The 26531-nt window shown below is 48.3% G+C and overlaps 1 protein-coding gene and 1 pseudogene across 1 annotated transcript; one reads left to right on the forward strand and one right to left on the reverse strand.

Annotated features, from left to right (window-relative positions):
* Positions 1-3169: 3169 nt before the first annotated feature.
* On the forward strand, positions 3170-5431 carry Marveld1 (MARVEL domain containing 1). Its single transcript, XM_031390352.1, has one exon. The coding sequence runs from the start codon at positions 3793-3795 to the stop codon at positions 4312-4314; it is 522 nt and encodes a 173-aa protein (XP_031246212.1). The 5' UTR covers positions 3170-3792; the 3' UTR covers positions 4315-5431.
* Positions 5432-12614: 7183 nt separating this feature from the next.
* Positions 12615-12737, reverse strand: LOC116104216 (annotated as a pseudogene).
* Between the last annotated feature and the right edge of the window lie 13794 nt (positions 12738-26531).

A 26531-nucleotide genomic window follows, 5' to 3' on the forward strand; every position in this document is an offset into this window, starting at 1 on the left:
CAGATGGTTGTGAGCCACCATGTGGTTGCTGGGATTTGAACTCAGGACCTTCAGAAGAGCAGTCAGTCTCTTAACTGCTGAGCCATCTCTCCAGCCCTGGGGTCTCTTCTTGATGGCAAGGTATCAGGGGCAACAGTGAACCTCTGAGGACATTGTGGCTTTTGGTCTGGCTAGCTAACATCCCACGGAGTGAGCCGGACTGCCATTCAAATTCCCTTTCTAGTTGTCCTGACCCAGGCTATTGTCTCTAGCTCCTGCTCCTATCCAGAGTTTAGGCTGCTTGTGGATTAACAAGTCACTTAACTGCAAAACTCTTCTCCTCCATGGAGAAACATATCGCCTTATCCCCCAGGTGGCAGGCTGAGTACACACGAGGAGGGATCATATATGTGTCATGGTCCTGTATTCTAGGTATGCCCAGGGGAGACCTCCAGCAAGCTCATAGCCCCTGGGGATAGCCCCACCCAAAGTTTGTTTTCGGTTCCTTCTTGTCTGAGCACTACCCACCCTCCATGACACTTGTGACTGAAAATTCCCCAGCTGTCTTGCCAAAACTCTCTCCTCTTTCGCAGTTTGTTTATGACCCTCCTTTCCTTGACTCCTGTCCCTTAGCAGCCGGAGAGTTGCCAACACTTGAGAATAGGAGTGAGTCCCCTTCCTACTTACATTGTCTGTGTTTGCATCTGGCAGGTGCTTAGATTCATTGAGTAGGACAGAATCAAAGCTTTTCTCTAAAACTGTATAGTTGCAACCTTCCAGAGAGTCTGCTCCGCCTCCTCTTAGAATGTTTTCAAGATTCCAGAGGCTAAAAATATCGTCCCAAAGCTTTTTGAAAGAGCGCTTCCATGTAAGGAGCCCCGTATAGACTCTTGAAGCCGAAAGTTCATGTCCACCAGGTGGCGCCCTAACCCACACGTCTCCTGCTGACTTTTTTTTTTTTTTTTTTTTTTTTTGAGATGGAAGAATTCTCTCTCCTTCCTCCTAGTGTCAATGGCTTAGGCTCCCTGCTCATAGAAATGCCTTCAGAGGTCCAGTATCCAGATTCAGCTGCTAGAAGCACATTAGAGTCTCAGCCATATCCAAGGGCACTGAGCACATCCCTCCAGGGGCTGCTGAGTTAGGATCGGAACATTCGGGTCTGGATTCTAGTGTGACATAGACTCTGGGTCACTTTTCTGGGTCCCTGACAGAAGAGCTGTAAACGGAACATGAGAAATATATAAAATATTAGGATTGTGGATGAGGGGTCAGCTTCATCTGTGTCCTCCTCAATCCCTAGCAGCTCCTAGAACGAGATCAACTGTTTCAGCTCTTTGAAGCTGCTGTCCCTATGGGTGGGTCAGAGCTAAGAACACCACCGACTTGGAGCAGTAAATACGACTTCTTGCCACAGGGCCTAACACAGAAAGCATCCCCTTCCCCAAACCACACACATCTCACATCCCCGGCCTCTAAAATGGTGCTCAGTGTTTAAATAAGCACTCGCTGTCTTTTACAGGTGAAGTAATCAGGCACACAGGGTTAGGCAACCCCTCCTCCGTGCCTGACGATGGAGTGAGCAATGGCGTGAAGAACAAGGACTCACTCTTGTTCTCAAGTGTTAGCCCTCGCTAAGGGACAGAATCAAGTAAGAAAGGCTATGCTGACTTGTGTGGGCATGCTACTCACCACAATGGAAGCATTTATAATACGTATTTGGAGCTTTCTTGAGTAGTGTATACCGGGGTGGCAGTGATGGGCCAAAGCTTTTTTCTTCAAAGGGGATCCGGGCTGCTGGTGAGGGGACCTGATGTTCCAGGCCAGGGGGGGTGGGGCTCTGAAGTGTATGATCAGCTGTGGTCTGAGGCAGGCATTGTCCTGTAGGCAAATGTGGCTTGCTTAGTGTCTCAGTTAGGGTTTTATGGCTGTGAAGAGACACCATTACACCACTGAAACTCTTGTTAAAGTGTCACGCGAGAAGCATGGTGACATGCAGGCAGCCAGGGTGCTGGCGAAGGAGCTGAGAGTTCTATATCTTGATCCGCAGGCAGCAGAAGGAGACTGTGTTCCACACTGGGGCTAGCTTGAACATATGAGACCTCAAAGCCCACCGCCACAGTGGACACAAGTCCTTCAGCAAAGCCACACCTACTCCCACAAGGCTATACCTCCTAACAGTGCCACTCCCTATGGGCCAAGCAATGAGTTTATGGGGGCCATACCTATTCAAATCACCACACTTAGGTACACTACTATTCCTGTAGCCAATTGGCAAGCAACTCCATTTGTATGTACTGAGGGGTCTCCTACATGCCAGGCTCAGGCAAAGATGGATAAGCCAGGATAGACCACAGTTTTTGATGTAGTAGACTCAGAACTACTACAGAAAGATGATTCAAATGGAGGCCCAGACAAGCAAATAATTGTCAGTGTGGGAAGCTAGACCCTAAACCAGTAAGATAATATCTGCTGGCTAAGGAGTGTCCAGAAAATAAAGGGCATTTTGAGTTCATGTGGGAAACTTGCAAGAAGTGACAGAGTTTGGGCATGGGTTGGGGAAGGAAGTGGAAAAAACCCAAGAAATTGGAAGTTGGTTGGGGACAGATTATGTAATATGCCACATTGACAGGACACAGCTCCATACTGTGTTGGGAACAGCCAGGTCCGTTGCGTAACATTGCTGAAGCACAAAGGTTGGCTCCTTGGAGGGGTGGGGGAGAAGAGAAAGCAGCAGCCATCACTGGTTCCCTGGTCTGAAACCCTCTAGACTTTAGGAAAATGAAGAAAATGACTGCTCTCCTGTCTTGTGTCATGGGAGGCTAACATAGCAATACACATGAAGCATGGGCGCTGTAATGCCAACAAACCTCGGCATCGTTGGGCTCCCTGCCATCTAGATCAATAGTTGAGCATACAGGACATGTCATCTCTTAGACTTAGGCCTGTCCTGACCATATTAGGCGACATATTTTTAAACTAAGCAAGAGGAAAAGATGGCCGAGAAGGAATGGTCAAAATCTTTGGCGTTGCTACGCTGTGTGTGCTGTGGGTGAGGCAGCTGGGCCTCCAGCGAGTGAAGGTTTTCTTACTCTGACCAAAAAGACCTTTATGGCAAGACAGTCTGAGGCCAGCTTTGGACAGGCGAGTTTGTGGTGGGTAAGTGCAGGGGACTGAGGGTGTCCCAGTGAGAACAGCTGTCAGTTCAGACTTCCTGCTCATTCAGGCTTGCCGGGACAACTCGATGGGAGAGAATTATATCTCATCTCCTGTGACTGAAGAGAGGGCTAATCACGGGGGTCCAGTCGTAGGCTGGGCCAAGGCTGTTGTAGCTAAGGTCGATCGGCTAGGCCTGTGAGGCAGGGAGGGCTGGGGTGGCTCCAGATGTGGCAAACTTGGCCCAACAGCCTGGACAGCTCGGGCAGCCTGGGCAGAAAGCCTGTCATGGGCTAGAGAGGTGCGGGCATTCAGCCCTGGCTGGAGAACGAAGGAATGGGAGCAGAGGAGAAAGAGGGGGGTTAGCCAGGGTGGAGGGCGCGACGGCAGGAAGCCGGGAGGCGCGAGCAGGGGTGGAGACCAACGGAGGGGACGGCCAAAGAGCGGGTAGGAGGGCTGGAGAGAGGGAGAAAGAGGAGGAGAGAAGAGAGGAAGGGTGCCGACGAGAAGCAGCACTGAGAACTTGGAGAAGAAGGAGGAGGGCAGGCCTCAGCGGGAGCAGCGGGAGCAGCGGGCCCGGGTCCGGGCCGCCCCCGCGAGCAAGGCGCCGCCATTCCGCTGCTCGGGGCGCCGCCGCCGCCGCCGCCGCGTCCGGGGGCCATGCTCCCGCCGCCCCCGCGCCAGCCGCCTCCTCAGGCGCGCACGGCCCGCGGCTCCCTGCGCCTGCAGCGGGCTTTCCTGCGCGGCCCGCTGGGCGTGCTGCGGCTGCTGCAGCTGCTGGCCGGAGCCGCCTTCTGGATCACCATCGCCACCAGCAAGTACCAGGGCCCGGTGCACTTCGCGCTCTTCGTGTCGGTGCTCTTCTGGCTGCTCACCCTGGGGCTCTACTTCATCACGCTGCTGGGCAAGCAGGAGCTGGTGCCCGTGCTGGGCTCGCGCTGGCTCGTGGTCAACGTGGCGCACGACCTGCTGGCGGCCGCTCTCTACGGGGCCGCGACGGGCATCATGATCGACCAGACGCAGCGCCACAGCTACTGCAACCTCAAGAACTACCGGCTGCCCTGCGCCTACCATGCCTTCCTGGCGGCCTCGGTCTGCGGCGGCCTCTGCCTCGGCCTCTATCTGCTCTCGGCACTCTACGGCTGCTGCCGTCGCTTCCAGGGCAAGGAGGAGGTGGTGTGAGGTCACCCGCTCCACCGCGGCCCAGATCGGTTCGGGGATCCCTCCCGAACCCTTCCTGCCGCCGCCCCGTGCCGGTGCGCCCCTGCACCCTCTCCCTGCCTGCGTTTCCCCTGCCCGGGTCCTGGATCCCCGACGGTCTGACTGCTGTACCGCAGCTCGGCCCAGATATTAGCTTCCAGGAACCCGCGCAGCCATCCGAGGCGCCGACGCACACACCCAGTTGGGCCGCTCCAGGCGAAGCCTGAAAGTCCCTTTCCCCATTCCCTGTCGAGAGCTAGACGTGGACAGGCGCCGCCGCGTAGATCCGGGGGAGGCTCCCAAATTGGAACCAGTCTTTGGGCTGCGCCACCGCCCCCTCCCTCCTGCCCTGCAGTCTGAAGAGCATCCCTTCCCTGCCCCCTCTTCCAGTCTAGGGTGGTGTAGAATGCAGTCAGGCATCTGCAAGAGAAGCTGGGGACAGGCCTTAGCTAGTGCTAGGATGGATGACGTCTTTAGTTGTAGTTTGGATCTCTCCCTGTGCAGCCTTACGACTAGGAAGTCTTTGGGAGGGGTCAACTAGAGGAGAGGTAGATAGCAAAGGCCCGCTGACTGTACCTGAGTAAATCTTCTCTCCGCCTTTAACCAGTTCATTCAGACTGGGCCAAATGTACTAACTTCCCTGGCCTCTCAGATGTCACTCACCAGCTTCTGCCGCACCCCACCTTTAAATATGTTTGCATTGGGGACTCCACGTGACCAATGGCGACTGTTAGGTGCTGCGCTCCTCTTTGGGAACCCAGATCCCGCTCTTCGGAACAGCTGTTCTAAGATTAGAACCACACTCTAAAGCCAGGGGTTGCCTAGGGAGCCATTCCTGTGCTACCTCCCAAAGGCTTAGAAGGTAAAGGTCTGTCAATGGTGCTGCCTTCCGGCACAGATTCACAATGTTTGTTAGGTCTCTGAGAAATCCTGCGGGTATCATGGCCACACATGGTCATTCAGTTTACCGGACTATTGGGCCTAAGCCATTTCCACCGCAAGACTGCATCTACGCTGTTTAGGTCATTCCCACGGGTTGACCTATTGAAGATTGCGAAGCTCCTCTTCCCCTGGGAATTTCTCTAACTGGGGGGGGGGGGGGGGGGGGGGGGTCCATCCAGTGACAAAGGAGCTAGAAACCCCTCCCCAGCTAGAGACCTGAGAACAGATGAATATTCATTGACATTGTTGGAAACATGAAGCCAAGGATATCCCGATGATCTCCCAATCCAAAGGACAGTGGCTTGTAAGAGAGCCTGGCACTGACTCTGAGCAGTTCTGCCACCAAAGTGAGAACTATCTGGACCTGGGGTGGACAGCCGGTGCCACCTCCAAGGTAAGGCATTTTGGATAACCGGGAAGGGCCAGAGGCCTCTAGTAGGAAGCACGGGGCCACCTCCTCTTCCAAACCAAAATCGACTTTAATTCACAGAGTATGAAGAGCGGCACTGATAACCAACCCCAAGGGCCAGAGATGTTGTGAAAACCCACCGTGGTTACTAACTCAAGCTCAGCTCTTTCTGGAAACAGGACATAGCACACTGTGTATTAGAGAGATGGAACCCAGAGCTCCTGCCACAGAGACACACCCTGCCCCTGCAAGTGCATTTTCCAAGCTCAGTGGTTGAGGTGTGGGATTGCTTGTGGCCATTACAAAGGCAGTGGCTGGAGTGGAGTATAAATGTTATGTAGCACTTACTTTAGCCCTACTATGTGGGTATACTGCGTGAATGCGTGTATTCTTTGTATCCTACTGTGAGATCAGTGCCTAAGTCTCCTGGGTGATGAGTGATGGAGGTTGGTTTTGAACTCTCACAGTCCAGTTTCTTCAGTACCAGGCTCTATTATGTGTAGTAAGGGTCAATGCATAGTTGGTATGGCTAATAGTTTTTCTTAGGCTAAGGTATGGCTTGGCGGTGCAGCATGTGCAGCCCTGGTTCAGTTCCCAGCATCAGAAGTACTTTTTCCTAAATTAGTTAAAAAAAAAAAAAAAAAAGCAGAACCTAAAACTTACCCTTATAACCAGCTTTAAGGACAGTTTGGTGGCAGTGAGGACAGTCACACAGTACAGCCATTACTACCATGTGCCTCCAGAACTGTTCTCATCTTGCAAAACAGAAAGTCTATGCCCACTAGGATTATAGAAGTTTGAGCCACGCATGCTTGCACAGGCATGTAATGCTAGGGTGTTGGAGGGAAGATTATGAGTTCAAGGCCAGCCTGGGCTACCTAGTTCCAGGCTAGCTCCAGTCATACAGTAAGACCCTAGGCTCCAAAGAAACAAAACAACAAAAAGGTTTGTTGGTTTTTGTTTTGTTTTATTTCCTTCTGTGTTCTTATTGTCTCGGCTAGCTCTGCTGCCCAGCTCCACAAAGGATGACTTTGCCTCCCTCCCTTTCAACTAGAGACAGTAGTGGTCTGTGCCTGGGGTGAGCTTTGCTGGGACACCTGGATAGCCAGTCACTTTAGTTCTTCTTCTTTTTTTTTTTTTTTTTTTTTTGGTTTTTCTAGACAGGGTTTCTCTGTGTAGCCCTGGCTGTCCTGGAACTCACTCTGTAGACCAGGCTGGCCTCGAACTCAGAAATCTGCCCACCTCTGCCTCCCAAGTGCTGGGATTAAAGGTGTGCACCACCACTGCCTAGCTTGACTTTCGTTCTTCTGTTGCAGGTTCCCATGTTGCTGAGGCCTCCAAGATTTCCAGAGCAGTCAGAATGGTCCTGCCTGATTGGCTGAACCGGTCTGCAGAAGGTTTGGCTGCAGGGCCGGTGGGGAAGAAGCAGTCTCTTTTGCATCTGTCTGGTGGAAGAGCTGGGGTAGAGAAGATTGATTTCTTTCTTGATGCAAGAGGATTCCCAAGCTCCTATGTTATAATTTAGGCACAAGATCTGGTCCTTGGGACTGAACTCTGCCCATCTCCCATTCCCTAAATGACGGGTCTCAGTTCTAGCTCCCAGTCTTTACCTGTTTGCCTTTCTTAGGTCACCGTCTAAGCTCAGGTCCAGTCCCCTCAGGATCTCCTCAGTCCCAGTGCTCTAGGTCTGAGGCCAGCCAACCTTACTCAGGAGCACACATCTTGGCCTTTCTGGTGCCCTCACATGCCTGTCACATTCTGGAGCTCACTAGATCTTCTCCAAGTGCCTTCCAGCTTTGCCTCTAGCGGCTTGGTGGTCCCTCCATTTGCCACATGTGAGAAGCACAGATAAGATTACTAGGACACCCACCTTTCCTCAAATGGCACAGTATGAGCACCCTGATGTGGCCCAGGGCACTTGGAAACTGGCAATACTCTCCCTGGCTTACCTCTCTGACACCAGGACTGGGACCAGGCCAAGACCACCCAGACAGCTCTCAACCATAAGTCTGGGGCCTCTTGTGGGCCTAGGAGACAATTCCTACAGTGTGAACAAAGGCCAGGCCGGGGTGGGTTTTGGTGAAGGGAGGGTGGTTAGAGAGAGGGGCCGTGTGCCTTATCCAGTAGTGTATTCATGGTTACCAGTATGCTTTTTTGGAATAAAGTTTGTTTTGTCTGATCTTGTGTTTGGGTCTCACGGCCTGGTCCTCTGTGGTAACTTTCCACTGGGTTCCCCAGCATTCAACCCTTGCCTTCTGGGAGGGAAGGGAAAATGAGCTCACAGCTTTCCACTGTGGCTAGTCAGGGCCAGAGGACAGGATCCAGAAGAAGAAACACTCTGTTTTGGGTTGGTGCTGAATGGATCTACAGAGCTTTCTCCTTTCTGTCTGCTCTCGACCAGCCCCTATTTATGAGTGCCACTCCCTGTCAGGATGGGAGTGACTCTGTAGAGCCAGCAGGGTTCTGTTCTGGTCCAGACCCATCGTACAAAGATCGTACAGAGGAGGAGTCAGTCCAGGGCACAGAGTCTAACACCATACGAGAAAAGTTGGAGGCACCTGGAGCCCAGGCTTGGTTTGTTCCTGCTGTGCCTGGCCTGTGGCCCTGAAACCCCCCCACCCCCAGGTTATTGGCAGCTGCCCTGGAATATTGAGACTTGGAACAGAAGGGAGCTGTATCCTCCTGCTGGTGAGAAATGGGATTCCGCCATCAGAGCTTACATCACTGGGGCCCTGGGAGCAGCACTAGCAAGCCTGCCTGGCTTCCGGAGCCCCTCCTCCATAGTGACACTCAATGGCATGGGCACATGCCCACCTCCCTCCTCTTTTTGTTTTGGTTTAGGATTTCCAGGGTGAAGGTGAATGTCACATCACGTGCTGTACCCCCATCTTCTCTCTTGTCTATTTCTGTGGGTGCTTGTGTGTGCACATGAACAAGTAAATGTGCACATGGAGGCCACTGTCAACTTCAGATGTCTTCCTCAATTGCAAAAACATGCAGTCTCACCATGTAATTCTGGCTGGGATGGAACTGGCTACGTAGACCAGGCTATCCTCAAAGTTCTAGTGATCCACCTGCTTCTGCCACCACACTTGGCTTCTACCTTACTCTCTTTAGATATATTTATTTTATTTTTATGTGTATGAGTGTCTTGTTCCCATGCATTGAAATATTTTTATTGGGGGTTTTCTGCCCCCACTCTTTCCCATTTAGCTCTTCACACAGAAAGATCAGAATTTATTAACAAGCTACAAACCTAAACTAGGCAGGCCCTGAACCTATTATATATAACCCGGTAAGACTATTGATAACCAGATAAATGCCCTTTACTTGCCAACTGAGTCTGGCTCTGTTCACGAGTGTCCCCAAGGAGAGCTTCTTTCGGGCACATGCTTTAAGTCTATCCCACCTTATAGCAAACTCCTTCTCTCTCCTCTTTCCTTCTCCTCCTGGTCTCACGTTGATCTTAAGTGGCGCCTTCCTAACCTCTCTGCCCACTCATAAGGTTCAGCCTTTTATTAACCAATCAGAGATTTTTTGAGGAGCATTCTTTTCAGCACATTGCTTAACACAGTGCCCCAAGATCAGGTTGCCATCTGGGCAGGAGTACAGAACTCAGCTTATACACAGCGCACAAGACTAACCCCAACAACTGTTCATTCCGGGACCAGAACGGTGGATGCTTGTGAACCACCATGGGGTGGGAGGTGGCTGGAAAGCAGACCTGGGCCCCTTGCAAGACCAACGAGCACTACCCACTGAGCCATCTCACTAGCTCCTACTTAATTTTTCTGAGGCTGAGTCACTCTCATGGAACCTGAAGCCACTGATTGGCTAGGTCAGCTGGCCATCAAACCCTGTCTCCGCCTCATCCCTGGGATTACAGGGATCATGCTCAGGTACATTACACCCAGGTTTTAGTCTGGGTGTAGGACACCTGAAACTCAGGTCCTCATGCCTGCACACCAAGTTTCTTATGGGCTGAGCTATCTCCCCAGGCCCTTAAATTTCCCAGACAACCCAAAAGTTATGCCAATTCTCACAAGGGTCCAGGAAACCAGCTCTGCATCATTAGTGTTCTGCCTCTCCTTCTAGGATGTCCGGGCGCCCCTACACTGGCTCAGAACAGACAGGGCAGAACGGTTCTGGAATGGGTGGGGTCCGAAGTCCGCCTCTTTCCTCCAGGAATCAGATACCGCTGTCTGCTGCCAGCCAGGCCAGGAGTGGGTGAAAAGGAGTCCAGGACGAGCAGGATCCCAGTCCCATTGGGAGTGAGGGGTGGGGTAGGAAGGCCTTCTCCAAAGATCTTTAATGAAGCAGCTCTCTGAGACCAGACGGTCTTAGCTTGTTCGGGTTTTTTTGTTTGTTTGTTTGTTTTGTTTTGTTTTTTTGTTTTTAATTGGGGGTGGATTTGAACGTGTACACTGAAGGAAAGGTGTGAGAATATCCACAGGGGGAAACGTTGGCTGAAGGCTAAGGCTACTGAGATGCCTCACTAGGGTGGAGAGGCACTCCAGGCGTTGGATACATGACTGACTGCTGGGTACGTGACAGCCTGGTTAGAGGTCTGTGTACATACCCTGAGGTAGGCACGGAAACAGGAAAGGAGCTAGCTAGCTCTATCCATGCCAGTCTCATGTTCTGAGATTTCCGGGGTTTGAACTTGCTCTGACTTGCCAGTTCCATGCCAGCCCCTCTGGTGGCATGGTGTACGTGCCCTACAGCTTGCCCGGGCTGTTCGGGTGCTTTTTCCTGAGCTTCTTAGTCCTGGTAGAGGGTCAACACCTTCTACTGCCTCTGCCCTTGTAGATAAACTGGAGCCCTGCGGAAGGAAGGGCCTTGTCCAAGGGCTCCCCTTAACCCCTTGTTGTCCTTGGCAGGCTTTGAAACCTAAGTGGAGTTTGGTTTTTCATCTTTGAGGTCAGGCGCTTAGCTGGGGTGGGGGTGGAGTGGGGGCACACGCCTTTAATACTAGCACTCAAGAGACAGAGGAAGGAGGATCTCTGAGTTCAAGGTCTGCAAGGCTACACAGAGAAGCGCAGTCTCTAAGGTGGCAGGCGGCAGGCGGCAGGCGGCAGGCGGAGTGGGGGGTGGGGGTGGGGGGAATGCCATGATTTGGCGCCTCCTGCTTTTAGAATTGTGCTGTGTCTGTGTGTGTTGGATGAGTGGCTCTTTGAAATATGACACCACTGTCTGAGTCTGAGAAATCCCAGAGGGTTGCTTATTGGTGATTTTTCCCATTTTTTTTCTATGTTGGGGAGGGGGGCTAAGAAAGATTTAGTAAGCTCCCATCTTCAGGCATAAAGGGAAGAAGCAGGGATATGAAAGAGAAGCCTCTGGTTAATGTAGTTTATATATGGATTTGCTGTCTCTTCCTTTTGACAAATATTTGGAAAATAAAAGAATTAATATATGGCTGGGCAGTGGTGGCGCACGCCTTTAATACCAGCACTTGGGAGGCAGAGGCAGGCGGATTTCTGAGTTTGAGGCCAACCTGGTCTACAGAGTTTCAGGACAGCCAAGGCTATACAGAGAAACCCTGTCTCAACGCCCCCCCAAAAGAATTAATATAGTATTTAGTTATATTTATGTATTAATTGGGGTAACTGTTGCTGTGGTGAAGCATCAGAACCGAAAGCCAGCTGGGCAGGTGTACTGGCTGGTTTTGTGTGGCTGGAAGTCTTGGGTTCTATAAGAGAGCAGGCTGAGGAAGCCAGGGGAAGCAAGCCAGTAAGGAACATCCCTCCCTGGCCTCTGCATCAGCTCCTGCTTCCTGACCTGCTTGAGTTCCAGTCCTGACTTCCTTTGTGATAAACAGCAATGTGGAAGTAAGCCAAATAAACCCTTTCCTCCCCAGCTTGCTTCTTGGTCATGATGTTTGTGCAGGAATAGAAACCCTGACTAAGACAGCAGGGAAGGGCTTATTTTGCTTACCCTTACAGATAGAGAAGGCAGGTCAGGAGCTCAAGTCCGGAACCTAGTGGCAGGAGCTGAGGCAGAGCCGCAAGGGAAAGCCGCTTACTAGCTTGCTCCCTCAGGGCTTGCTCAGCCTGCTTTTTTATAGAACCTGAGACCACGAGCTTAGGGGTGCCACCATGTATAATGGGCAAAGCACATTAAACACATTAAATGTTAAGAAAATATACAGACTTGATTATAGACCAACCTTAAGAAGGCATTGTTGTGGGAAATATAAAAAATGAATCTACCCCGCAAACTCCATTTCCCACTGAGCCATGTTTTGAGCTGGTGCCGTTCGACCTCAATACTAAGTTCCGGTGGATTTTTGTTATTTCCTCCCAGCAAGCTACATCTCGCTCGCATACTACTCTTTGCACACTCCCACAATCATTCATCTAAATGGTACCTATTACCGGATAAGTAAAGCATGATTCTTTTGTTTTTTGTTTTTTTTGTTTTTTTTGTTTTTTTGTTTTTTTTGAGACAGGGTTTCTCTGTGTAGCCTTGGCTGTCCTGGAACTCACTCTGTAGACCAGGCTGGCCTCGAACTCAGAAATCCGCCTGCCTCTGCCTCCCAAGTGCTGGGGTTAAAGGCGTGCGCCACCACCACCACCCAGCGTAAAGCATGATTCTTAAGGCTTCAATATCCAATCAGATTTTTATAATAACAAAATCACAATTTACAAGATGCCAATACAATAATTTTATAATCAGATAATAAAGACAATATTCTAACTCAATTAATCTATTTTGTAAGAGCCTGTTTGGTTGTATAACCTCGTGGGGTCTGGTTCATCTTCAGCATCTGTCTCCATGATGACCTCTCCTGCTCCTGACCCTTCTCTTCCTGCTCCTGACTTTTTTTTCTCCTCCAACTCTAGCTCCACCTCTCTATTCCTGTCCATTCATAGGCCTGTCACTGCCCTAATGTGATTTCTTTCTTTCTTTCTTTCTCTCTTTTTTTAAAGCCTATTTATAGCACCCGGTATTCCCAGGCAGTCTCCCATCCATCCAAGTACTAACCAGGCCCGACCCTGCTTAGCTTCTGAGATCAGACGAGATCAGACGTGTTCAGGGTGGTGTGGCCGTAGACTCTTTCTTTCTTTTTTTCTTCCCTTCTTCCTTTCTTCCTTTCTTCTTTTCTTCCTCCCTTCCTCCCTCCCTCCCTTCCTTCCTTCCTTCCTCTCTTATAATTTCAAGATAAAAGTTCTCTGTGTAACCCCAGCTGTCCTGGAACTCACTCCGTAGACCTGTCTGGCCTTGAACATGGAGAGCTGTTGTGATGTGTATAGTAAGGGCTTTGAGTGAAATGTTTCAGCAAAGCCTTTGCTATGCTTGGGTTGATCGGTAGAGGCTGGGAAATTGTTATGAGACTGTTTGAACCTTGAAGAAATGTTGTCTCTTTGGAATGTCTGCACTTGGTGCTACGTGAGAGCTTGCCACTGCAGCAGTCTTGGTTCTAAGACATTTCTGGCAAACCTGGAGCTCTTACTTTTGGTTATGGCTAGCCAGGGTCAAAAAGGACTGAGATTTGTGTGGGCTGTCTGCTCTCATGGGCAGTAAGGGCAAGATAACTTTGATAGTTCGAACCTTCCCCAGCCCCAATTAATCTTGTATGATGTTTGAATAAAGTAACTGGGGTGAGCTAGCTGGGTGTCAGTCTTCCCCGAGAGGCTGTACCCCTCTGCTCCTTTGGAAAATGAAGGCTTAGCATCGTGGTGAGCACCTATGACCAACATCAGTCACTACAGAGCCACTTGCCTCTGCCTCCCAAATGCTGGAATTAAAGGGACGTACTGCCTCCACCCATCTAGAAGGCATTTTCTTAATTGTGAGTCCTCTTCCTAAATGACTCTAGTTGTGTCAAGTTGACATAAAGCTAGCCAGTGCGATTGATAGTTTATACTGCAATAGCAATATCTAATCATTAAAAATGTATTTACATTTCCATATTTTTGTGATTGTGTATGATGCATGTTGGTACCCGAGTCATAGTCTGAATGTGAGTCCAGAGGACAACTTTGAGAAACTGATTCTCTCCTTCCATCTTTCTGTAAGTTCCTGGGACCGAACTCAAGTTGTCGGGCTTGTGAGGCAAGCAGTGTTACCTGCTGAGCCAACTCGGTGGCCCCTTATTTGCTTATTGTAGCCTGAGCTGGCCTCAGATTAGCATATGTAGCTGAGAATGACCATAAATTTGCCTCCATTTCCCAAGTACTGGGACTGCAGGCACACATCAAATGTGTTTACATGTTGCTGGATTGAACCCAGTGCTTGGTGAGTGGTAGGATGAGCATGCTCTCTATCAACTGAGCTTCATCCTCAGCCCCTGTCCTGGGTAGTTTTATGTCAATTTGACACAAGCTAGAGTCATCAGAGGAGGCAGCCTCAACTGAGAAAATGCCTCTATAAGACTGAGCCATAGGCAAACCTGTAGGTCATTTTCTTAGTGATTAGATGGGGGAGGGTCCCTGCCCATTATGGATGGGCCATCGCTGGGCTGGTGGTCTTCGGCTCTATAAGAAAGCAAGCTGAGCAAGCCACGAGGAGCAAGCACTTGTCCGTGGCCTCTGCATCAGCGCCTTCTCCCAGGTATCTTCCCTGGGTGAGTTCCTGTTGGAACGTCCTTCAGTTATAAACAGTGCTGTGGAATCATAAACGGAATAAACCCTTTCCTCCCCAAGTTGCTTTGGTCATGGTGTTTCATCACAGAAATGGTGACCCTAACTAAAACAGGTTAATAATAGGTGACCCTATTTTAATTTTTTTAAAAATTTACTTTTAATTATGTATATGTGTGTGAGTATGTGTATCTGAGCGCAGGGGCCTGGTGGGGGTGGGTATTGGATCTCCTGAAACTACGGTTACAGATGGTTATCGGGGCAGATGTGGGTGCTGGGAACCAAACTCTGACCCTCTGCAAGAGCAGAACAAGCTCTCAACTACCGAGTCATGTCTGCAGTCTCCCAGGGGACAAGCTTTCCCCTAACCATGCACAGGTTACTGGCATGGAGAGCCGCCCATCAAAATGGGACAAAAACTGTTGCAACAAATGGGGTAGTGCTCTTCTGTTTCATAGCAAAGCATTCCTCATTTTCAAAAAGGGAGTAAGTCTCAGAAACTTTTATGGGGTGATGTGTGGAGTATTCATGCACTTGGAGAGGTTAGAAACCTCTTGGTTTCCAGGGTTTTAAGTTCTCTTAAAGGATTTGTGGAGTGGAGACTGTCTTTTTTCTTTGGAATTCCTCTTTTGGTGTCTGGCTCAGTGGTTTGAAACATGAGTTGCTCTTTCGGAGGACCCGGGTTGTTTCCCAGATCTCACACTGTGGCTACAAGTCATCTATATCTCCAATTCTAGGGGATCTGATGCCCTCTTCTGACCTCCTCAGGCACCAGGTGTATATGTGGTATGTGTATACACATTCAACCAAAGTGCTCATTTGACAAAATGAAGTGAATTTAAAAAGAGATGTTCCTTCTTGCCCGATCTGTTAAAAGAACTCTTGTTGCAAGAGAAAAAAATGGTGTCAGGCAGAGGAGGAGGAAGTGTTGCTAAAGGTCTCTTCCTGGCACGTAGAGCAGCAGAGAGGAAGGAGCAGCTCTTCCCCAGGAGCAGCAGAGGATTTATTTATTGGCAGGGGCTTTATTTACATGCATTTCCTATCAACGCCAGCTAAGGGAATGCTAGTACTTCCTGGTACTAGGAAGAGAGTCAGTTATATGAATTGCTCAGGAGTCACAGAAGAGGTTATGAGGAGCCTGTGAAAGGCAGGACTGAGGGAGCTGGCAAGATGGCTCAGCATGTAAGAGCACCAACTGCTCTTCCAAAGGTCCTGAGTTCAAATTCTAGCAACCACATGGTGGCTCACAACCATCTGTAATGAGATCTGATGCCCTCTTCTGGTGTGTCTGAAGACAGCTACAGTGTACTATGTATAATAATAAATAAATCTTTAAAAGAAAAAAAAGAAAGGTAGGACTGAGAAAGAAGGCTGTAGCCAGGCCACTGAAGGATTGTCTGGGTCCTTCTTTATGAGTTCATTTGCATGTCCCTCTGTAATTTCTAGCCCGTTTTGTTACACAAAAACTTCACCCATATAAAGTTCGTTTGAGTTTATTTCTCTGGAGCCGGAAGGAAGGACTGTAAAGAAAACCTGCTATTACAAATCTGGATTACATCAACTTTTCTCTTCGTGGTTGACCAGGATGTTAGAGACCTCCCTTCAGGTTAGAGGTTCCCTTAGTGTGCCGAGCCCAGCTCTCCTGCTTCCTCTGCTAGTGCCTGTCTGCTAGATGTGCACAGACTACCCGGCACCTAGACAATCCTTCAGTGGCCTGGCTGCAGCCTTCTTTTTCAGTCCTGCCTCTCACAGGCTCCTCATAACCTCTCCTGTGACTCCTGAGCAATTCCTTTAACTGACTCTCAGCTGGGTCGACCCAGGTTCCCGTTGGTTGGTCTAGTCTTCAGCAGTTTCCAAAGCCTCTGGGGATCAAAGCATCATCACTCAGCCAGTGGGGATAATGCTGATGCCTCCTTCCCTGGATGAAGAAAGAGCATCACAAGATGCTGACCAGACCATAGATCAGAAGGCCTGGCAATCACATCTGTACAGCTGTGCTTGAGTCAGCGCGGCTGTCCTCTGTAGGATTTCATAAGACCCTGAGCCCATACCGTGTCCCGTAATCCGCAGTGATGAGGAATGGGAATTCTCTTCTGCCCAAGGCAACCTGCTTCTTCCCCACCCGAGAGATGACAGATATGGGTGCACTGCTTTCCTGTAATCTGAGGCCTTTCTTCGTCCCCTCTTGGTTGTTCCCTTGCAGTCTCCCGCCTTGTCTCTATCTCCACCGTCTGTCTGTACCTTCTCCTGCCTTCCTTTCAGCCAGCAAAGGCGTTGTTCTCCTGAAGAACTCATCTGGGGGGCGGAGGCGGGGGTAAAGTGGCCTCTCACCTCAGCTGTCAGTACTGGCAAGGCTACAGCTTATCCTCAGGAGTTACTTTATGTTTTCATCGATCCTGAGACTTATCTGGGCCGAGGGAGCTGTTTTGAGTCACCCAGCTGGTGCATATCTTCCCTCTGCACACCACTTTCTGCTTCTCAGATAATCAGTGGTTGAATTTATCAGCTGTTTGCCACAGTATGGGTGCTGAGAATTGAACCTGAGTCCTCTAAGTGCTCTTAAACAATGAGCCATCTTGCTAGCCTTTGGCTTTTTTTTTTTTTTTTCAGTTAAATAAATGAACCACCTTAGAGATTTTTTTAAAACTTTTTAAAAAGATGTATTTATTTATTTTATGTATATGAGTATCCTGTAGCTGTACAGATGGTTGTGAGCCTTCATGTGGTTTTTGGGAATTGAATTTAGGACCTCTGCTTGCTCTGGTCGGTCGCACTCACTCAAGCCCAAAGATTTCTTTATTATTATAAATAAGCACACTGTTGCTGTTTCCAGACACACCAGAAGAGGGCATCAGACCTCATTATGGATGGTTGTTGAGGTTCGAACTCAGGACCTTTGGAAGAGCAGTCAGTGTTCTCACCCACTGAGCCATCTCGCCAGCCCCACCTTAGCGATCTTACTTTGGAGCATGTAGATATCAGCTTGATATAACTATAACCATGTTAAATCATGATGGAGATAACTACTCCAAGGAAATAAACCTACCTGATTTTTCCTGCAAAGCATCAGAAGATAAAAATTTAGGGTCACATGTGTGTGAAGAGGGGATTACATTTGGATCCTGACTCTACACATAACTCTGATTCTTTGATTTTTTTTTTCCAGATAAATAGAGCACACATCAGCTGGTTTGAAGTCAGTTTTATCCTATTAGAATTTCTGGCCCAAATTGCAGAGGTCCTTGCTGTTTGTAACCCATGACTACACTGTCTCTTTAGCCCCATCCCCCCTTTAAAGACAGGTTCTTAATATGCTGTTTTAACTGGTTTGATCAATGTGGAGACCAAGCTGGCCTAGAACTTGCAGCGGACCTCCTGCCTTTGCCTCCTGAGTGCTGGGATTATAGACATATGCCAGCATGACCAAATAATTCATTCATTTTTGTCACTGGGTGTATTCCATTGTATGGAATTTATTATTATAATTTATTTATCTATTCACCTGCTGATGGACATTTACATTGTTTCAAAGGCTTCCTTAGAAATGCACTTACTATGAGAACTGCACAATCCTTCATTGGCACTTCAGTTTCTCTTGAGTAGGATGCCTATCAGTGATGGTCAGCCATGTCGTAGATTTGGATTCCTGAGGTGAGATGGGTTGTGGTTTGGCTCAGCATTTGCATCAAGCAGGCTAAGTCTGGACTTGGGTTAAGTTAAGGAGTTTTTCATCTTTTTTATTTATTTTATGTATATGAGTACACTGTAGCTGTTCAGATGGTTGTGAACCTTCATGGTTGGTTGTTGGGAACTGAGTTTAAGACCTCTGCTTGCTCCAGTCAACCCCACTCGCTCTGGTCAACCCCACTCATTCAGTCCTTGCTCATTGCAGCCCAAAGATTATTTATAATAATAAGTAATTATAAATAAGTGCACTGTTGCTGTCTTCAGACACACCAGAAGACATTATGGGTGGTTGTGAGCCACCATGTGGTTGCTGGGATTTGAACTCAGGATCTTTGGAAGAGTGGTCAGCGCTTTTACCCGCTGAGCCATCTCACCAGCCAGAGTTGTTCTTGTTATTCTATGTGCTGGGATAGTTTGTATTTTGCAGGGAGGGGGGCTTGTTTGTTTGTTGGTCCATTTTTTTTGTTTAGTTTTTGAGTTTTTTTTTTTGTTGTTGTTTGTTTTGTTTTTGTTGTTTGGAAGGGGTTTAGACAGGCTCTTGCTATGTAGCTCTATCTGGCCTGGAACTCACTATTTAGACCAAGCTGGCCTTAAGATCAGAGAGTCTCATCTGCCTTGGTGCTACCCCACCCATTATTCCTGAGTGCTGGGATTAAAATGCATTGCCATGCCTGGCTAGTTCCCCCTTTCCCATGTTTTCAAACAGGGTTTGTGTAGCCTTGGCCATTCTGGAACTCACTCTGTAGACCAGGCTGACCTTGAACTCACAGAGATCTGTGTGCCTTCCAAGTGCTGGGATTAAAGGCATGTGTGACCACTGCCTGCCTGCTAGTTTGGCTTTTAAAAAAGACATTTATTTTGGGGATCAGTGGATAAAAGGACTGCTTGCTTTTGCATTAGTGTATTGCTCCACTCCTAGCGCCCACATGGTAGCTCACGACCATCTGCAACTCTGTTTCCTGGGCAACTAATGCACCTGGTGTACAGACTTCTGCAATACAAATACATCTTTTAAAAAACTGTTATGTATTAGTTTGCTTTTGTGTGTGTGTGTGTGTGTATTTGTGTATGTGTGTGTGCACGCACGTGCGTGCTCGTGCACACGCACGTGCCACAGCACAGTTATTGAGGTTGCAATCAGGAAACAAAGAGCATACCGGGATTAGCAGGAGCCTTGTTTGTTTGAAACAGGGTCTCACTATGTAGAGCAGGCTAGTCTCAAAATCACAAAGATCTGCCTGCCTCTGCTTCCCAGGTGCTGGGATTAAAGGCATGCACCACCAGGCCTGTAGGGATTGAACTCAGGGCTTTGTGCACATCAGGCAAGCATCTACTATTCTAGACCCAAAATGTGACTTCCCCAGAAAGATGAAGACTATTAAGGCAGGCATGCAGGCCCACGCCTGTAAACTTAGCTCTTGGAGCCTGGAAGATTAAATAAAGCAGGGGACCAAGAGATTGAGAGCTTGAGAGCCAGGGACCAGCTGGGCTGTATAGAGCAAGGTCTTTGAATGTCTTGGTCTGCAAGCAACGTTCAACAACCCCAGTCACTTCTTTGGAAGTTCCATGCATGTTCTAGCCCATGCAGAGGGGCTGAGAGCCATTGTCCCAGGACGAGCAGCCTACGCCCATCCATCCCGAGGTTCCGAGGAGGGCTGACCCCTGATAGGTTTTGTGGGTGACCGTTTACTGCCTCTTTGGTGGGAGCCATGAGGTTTATTAGGGAGCTTTCGCTGCTCTCCACTGTGAGTTTTGCGCCAGTGTTTGATGAATGGTAGCATTCATGGCTACCAAGAGCTGCCGGGGAAGACTGTAGTTGCAGACGTTTGTCCAACACTGTCTCCCGACTGGAAAGCTCATTACTCATGAGCTCTTCTTTCCCAGGTACAAGAACGTAAACATGTATTTATGGAACGCCGTTCAAGGGCAAAAAGAATTACACCAGCCAAAGAGTGTGTTTACATACATTAAAAGAAAGGGATGCACAATTCAAACAACGTAGAATTCTACATAATAGTTTTCACTTCAAGATGTGTGATCTATGAGTTTTTGTGTATTCATAGAGCTATACAGCCATTGCCACAAGCTCATTCCAGAACAATTTCAGCCTCAAAAGAAACACTGTGCGTCTTTTCAGTAACTGCAATTTCCCTCTTTGTAGCATGAAGTCGTTCACACTGTTCATTGGGCAGCATGAAGTCTGTTCACACCATTGGGCAGCATGAAGTCTGTTCACACTGTCTGTTGGGCAGCATGAAGTCTGTTTACACCATTTGTTGGTCAGCCATCACCACTGCCCATCTGCAAAGCTCTTCCCTTCATCTCACAGGATGGAAATTCTCACTAAACAACTCATTTCCCTTCACGTCCTTCTACTTTTCATTCATGTGAATTTAGCCACTCCAGGAACCTCACATGAATGGAATCTGCACAGATTTGTGACAGCTGCCCAGGTTCATCTGTGTTGTGACATGAACATACACACATCTTTTTAGACCCTGTGTTCAATTTGTTTATGCATAGGGTGTAACCAAAAGTGGAATTGTTGGATTACATGATAATTTTATTTTAAATTTCTGAGAAATTTGGGGGGGGGGTAGAGTGATCTGGATATAAAATGAATAAATAAATTATTGAGAAAAAAACTTTTGAGAAATTTCTATGCTGTTTTATGCACAAGCTGCTGATGGGAATTGGTTCTGATGTTCTGTCTTGATTCGGCCCCTAAATTGGGAATCTGCATGTCCATACGCTGAAGGGCCTTGTCCCCAATTGGCTGAGCAGAGAGAGAGAGAGAGAGAGAGAGAGAGAGAGAGAGAGAGAGAGAGAGAGAGAGAGAGGCAGGTCTTCGAAGTTCCTGGGAGAAGAAACTCAGGGAGGAGAGAGAAAGGCTCTCGTCAGAAGAAGGGAGTAGGAAGGGCCATGCGGGGAAGGAGCAGGAGGGAGTAAGGGCTGAAATGTACATACAAGAATAAAGTGTCCCCCAGAAGTGTCTTGGTCTGAGCTGGAGAGATGGCTCAGTGGTTAAGAGCACTTGACTACTCTTCCAGAGGTCCCGAGTTCAATTGCCAGCAACCACATGGTGGCTCACAAACATCTGTAATGAGATCTGGTGCCCTCTTCTGGTGTCTCTGAGAGAGAAATACAATGTACTCACATACATAAAATAAAAGAAAAGAGGGGTGTCCAGAAGGAACCACGGCAACAAGATAAAATATATCTTTAAGAGATGTTACGTTGGGAACGCCGGAGGGGAGAATGTGGTGCTGCAGGGAGGTTTAGAAGTGCCCAGCCATTGAGCTCGTCAAGGCATGACAAAAGTAGCTGGCATGTCGTGTCTTCTATTTGTGAATCCAGAGAGCTCTTGGGCAGATACAGCAGCACAACCTGTCAGGAACCAAAGTGGATTAACTAACTCACTGCTACAGGCTGCAGCACTTACAGTTGTTGAGACAATGCACAAGGGTATCAATTTCTCTACATCCTCACCAACCCCTATTACTTTCTGTTTTATGCATTTTAATAGACAGTCTGACTATGTAGCCCAGGCTGGCCCAGTTTACAATCCTCCCGCTGATCCACTGAGGGTACAGGTTTGCATTACCAAGCTCATTTGCATCCATTTTTAAGCAGCCAATGATCACCTAGTGTGTCAGGTCTCTATTCTTGGTATAAACTGGAGATGCCCAGATGTTGAATGTCCCTGCTCTCAGAAGCTCAGGGCACCATGGGAGAAATGAGGGATGTCTACTAGAGGAAGGACAGAGTTCTGCACAAGCATAGAAAAGGAGGTGAGGGATTTCATGAGAGACGCCACCAAGGGCTGAGCTATTTAACAGGATGTGGATGGTAAATGGGAGGTGGTCAGGGACACGCCCTCCACAGGGCTTCCGCTCTTCTCATCTGCTAGTCTTACTTTTGTATAATAATCCTTCCACGCTTTATAAAAAGTTATTCATTGCTATATCATTGTATTCGTTCTTATGTATGAGGCGTGTGGGGTGCAGAGGATGGCTTTGCAGTTTGTTATCTTTAGTCACCTTTATATGGGCTTTGGGAGTCAAACTCAGGCTTTCAGGTTCGTACAGCAAGCAACTTGACCCACTATGTCATCTTGCCACCCCTCTTCCACATACAAAAGGCACTAAGCCATAAAACCAATACAGTATTGTAAAAAGATGGAGAGTGCTCTCTGGGGGATTAGTTTCTTGCCTTGCTCCATGTTGGATCTCTTGCTCTGGGATGTTAGTCATCATGCCACTAAGACACTCAAGAATCCCTCTGGAGAGCCCCAAATGAGACGGTACCAGGCCTTCCTTCCAGTGTGACTGTATGCTAGTGCCAGCACCAAGTTAGCAGCACTGTGGCCAATGCTTACAGGGCCAAAGCTCCATCCAGCTTCAGATGCAGGTGAAGCTACACCTAGCTGTGGTGTCATCAAAACCCACAAGCTGCCCATTCAAACACCTCCAAACCCTAGAACACTAGAATGATGTGACGCAATGCATGTTAATTTCCCATTAATGAATTTTTTGTTTGTTTGTTTGTTTTGGTGGGTGCCCTCTTGGTCATTTTCCATGGCTCTGAGGATTGAAGCCGGCCAGAGCTTTGTGCATGCCAGGCAAGCGCTCTGCCAGCCCGAGGTGTTAGGTTTTGAAATAATTTGAACAAGTATTGAGACACATGAAAAAGATTAGACTTATTCTGAGAAAAAATAAGCCATAGAGGTTAGCCCAGGAGATCTGGCCAGGAACTAGAATTTGAAGAGCAGAGACTCTTCTGAAAACTCACGGTTCTCAGAAAGAGTAGGCGAGTGCGCCCCCTCGTGGCAGCTCGCTTTAACCATACTTTCCAGCTTGCACTTGGCATGTCAACCTAGAATTCCTCCAAAGGCCATAGTGAATTTTATGACACAGTTACGTGGCCCATAAACATACTTCTGTAGCGATGCAAGACTAGCCCCTGAAATGTCAAGTTAATGTATTAAGTGTCCTATCTGATCATTTTCTCTTCTCTCTTAGCCTCTTGTTTTTATCTGCAAGGCACAAAGCCTGCTGATTCATGCTGTTCAGGAGGGGACAAATATGTAGAATTCAATCATAAAATGTCAGAGTTAGGCCTGGAGGTGTATATCAATGGTATAGCATTTCCCTAGCATGTGCCACACCCCGAGTTCTGTTACCAGTACTGAAAATGACTAAGACCATCCCCAAAGCTGGTCAGTGTCTTATGAAGAGGGTAGAACTTTGCTCATTATTCTTGGCCATGACTATTTTCCCATTCTGGTCTTTAGAGCCTTCTTTTGTCCCAAAGAATATCTAGGAGTTTGGGAATCATATTTCCCAATTTGATAGCAGCCAGAGGGAAAAGTAAATATAATTTAACACTGCCACCAGTCACAGCCAGTCTCAGGTCAGACCCAGGTGGGAAAGTTGCCAAGAAAATGAGACTTGCCTTTGGAGAGAGTTTCTGATGGTAGAATTCCAAGTGGTTAGGTCATTGAAATAAGCAATTTTTTTTCTCTAAGGAGGGAGGGAGGGCTTATTTTCTTTGAGACAGGATCTTGCTATTTGGCCCAGGCTGACCGGCGGTGCTGGGATTGCAGGTCTACTCTCCCACGCCTGGCTGGAGACAGAGGTAGGTCCCTATGTTCAAACTTTTACTGGAGGAGCCAGTGCGTTGTATTCTGTCTGAGTCAGGTTAGTGTCTCCTATGGAACTGAGAGCTCCTGGAGGTGGAATGTGAGACTTCTTGTTCCTGCCAGTCTCAATGTCACCATTTTAAGGGGAGAGATATTATACTGGTTCTGAGATCAGAAGAAATGAGAGCATGCAAACCTGGAAGACACTTGTGTGAGTGTCCAGACCATGGGGAGACACTGACAGGCATGAATCATTTGGGGAACATTTGTGCTAGAGGCCAGATGCATTGAAGTTACTCTAGCCACTTTCCCAGTAGCCTCAGACCAGGCAGAGGATCCATCAAGCAAATAGGCAGCGGCTTTGCATGCACCAAGTGTGGTAATGGGCAAGCCCAGGGGATCAAGCCAGACAGACACACCTATCCCACCGGGGTGTGTGAGGAAAGGGGTGAGGTGAGCTCTGAGCCGAGCTATGGCAAGAATAGGAGGTGGTTAAAACAAGACTGTGGAGGAGAAGGCACAGCAGTGGAAGGAGATGTGACAGGCTGGGGCAGGCTCTGGAGGAGCTGAATATGCCAGGGACTGGGCTGGGGGTGTCACTGTGTCCATGAAGATGGTCCCATCTGAGCAGAGGAATGGGAAATGGTGTGTGTGCAGGAGGAAAGGGGGAAGAGTGGGAGCGGCTATGGCCCCTCTAGGTTTAGGGCTAAGCTGGGTCAGAAGAGCAAGAAGTGGGGTCTGCAGAGACTGCATGCTTCAGAGACTAAGGGGGCTCCTCCAAAGGAGGAGGTAGACCTCCAGCGCACAGCTTTGGAATGTGTAGCATTCCAGACTTCTGGGCTTCCAACAATGATGATGTTCTTCCTCCTCCTCTTCCTCCTCCTCCTCTTCCTTTTTCTCTTTTTCTTCTTCTAGACAGGATCTCATATGTTCCAGGTTGGCCTTGAACTAGCTATGTAAGTGAGGATGGACCGTATCTCCTGAGACTCTTACCTCCATCCCCAAGTGCTGAGATTACAGGCATGTACCTGGATTGATGTTGGAGTTCAAACCTAGGGCTAGGCAAATACTCTACCAACTGAGTAGAATATTTCATTAACTCTGGGTCTACATCACTAACTCTGGATTTCCAAGGATTCTTGTCTAATTGCTGGGCTGGGAATAGTGTTGGAAGAAGTTGGAGTAAAAAATGAACATAGAAATGGGGCTGGAGAGATGGTTCAGCGGTTAGGAGCACTGACTACTCTTCCAGAGGTCTTGAGTTCAATTCCCAGTAACTACATGGTGGCTCACAACCATCTGTAATGGGATCTGATGCCCTCTTCTGGTGTGTCTGAAGACAGTTACAGTGTACTCACATACATAAAATAAATAAATCTTTAAAAAAGAAAAAAACAAAGCAAAAACATGGAAATGCCTGAATGTATGCATGCATTCATGGAGGCCAGAAGACGGCACCAGATCTGTGGACCTGTAGGTGCAGGCTTATTTAAGACTCTCATCTTATTATGTAAATAGTGGAATCTGAATTTTGGCCCTTGTGATTTCTCTTTTAAGACACACCAGAAGAGGGCTTCACATCCCATTACAGAGGGTTGTGAGCCACCATGTAGTTGCTGGGAATTGAACTTAGGACCTTTGGAAGAGCAATCAGTGCGCTAAACCACTGAGCACTCTCTCAAGCCCCAAGCCCTCATGATTTCTTAGCCAGTGCTCTCCACTGCTAAGCCTTCTCTCATCTTCTACTAACATTTAAACATTGTATCGGACCTTACTACTTTGTGGGTTCTTCTCTCTTCCACCCATCTCCACCCCTTTTCTACCCTTTCCTCCCCTGCATACTAGATAAGAGAGAAAACAGGATAGAGAGGAGGGAAAAGAGATCCTTAAATAAAGTCAGGGGTCTAAAGGGGTGATGTTACGGTCAGGCTACTTCCTACTGATTAGGAACGCTGAGTTTCTTGAAGCAAGTTTCATATTCAACATCAGGATATCTAATTTCTTCTTGTTGTTTCTTCTTTGCACATATGTATTTGAATGTTTTGCAAAGCAGAACTCTACAGAACTTTAGAGCATTTCTACATTCGTAAGCACTTCATTTTGAGGCAACTGCAAATTTACATACAGTGATAAGAGATAACAACAAGAGATCCTGTGAGCATCTCCTAATGGAGCATCTTGCAAGCCCTTTATCATTTCACAGCAGACCTACTATGTGCCAGTGCTCTATCTTCTGGAGATATTAGCTAACAGCCAATGGTGAACCTGAATGCAACCCCCAGGGAAGGTTAGAAGTAAGGACAGTGGCAGATAGACAACATTCAAGGGAAGAAAAACCCCAAGGAGACCTTGAGGGTAGGAGGCCAAGAGAAGTGGTCTCCTAGACGCTAAGGCGGACAAAGGAAGAACCTTGAAGTGCCTATTCGGCTTAGCAGGCAGAACAAGTGACCCAGGAAGACAGGATTATAGTTGGTGAGGGGTGAATGGGTGAGGAATGGGCAGGAGAGCCGGCAAGTCAGATGTAGAAACAACAGTGGAGGTAAAGAAATTTCCTGTGGATCCTGTCTCCAGGAGAAGGGGCGTTACTGAGAGTAAAGACTTCAGAGCCCGTGAGACAGTGACTGGCCTTAAGGGAGTGGGAAGAGTTGGGATTCCCGGGACAGCAGAGTCCTGGCTGGAGGAGCAGGTGTGCCTGTTTCTCTGAAAAAGAGATGCTGGATGAGATAGTTGTCAATGAAGCTTTGGGCAGGTTCAGAGGAGTGGCTATTGAGCAGCCAGGGAAGGCTGTTCACATCTGACTCCTGCTAAGATGGCTTGCTTAGGTTTGGATGGAAGCAAGAAGCGGAGGCAGGTAGGTGTGACAAGCAATATGAGGACTTGGCAGGAGTCCAGGGCCTTTGCAGGTAACAAAGAGGGTCCAGCTGGCTGAGACAGAGGC

This window comes from Mastomys coucha, unplaced genomic scaffold, assembly GCF_008632895.1.
Source record: "Mastomys coucha isolate ucsf_1 unplaced genomic scaffold, UCSF_Mcou_1 pScaffold21, whole genome shotgun sequence".
Lineage (NCBI taxonomy): Eukaryota > Metazoa > Chordata > Mammalia > Rodentia > Muridae > Mastomys > Mastomys coucha.

Bases quoted from the DNA above. Each gene is read 5' to 3' on its own strand.
- Marveld1 (XM_031390352.1), top strand. From the start codon at position 3,793: ATGCTCCCGCCGCCCCCGCGCCAGCCGCCTCCTCAGGCGCGCACGGCC.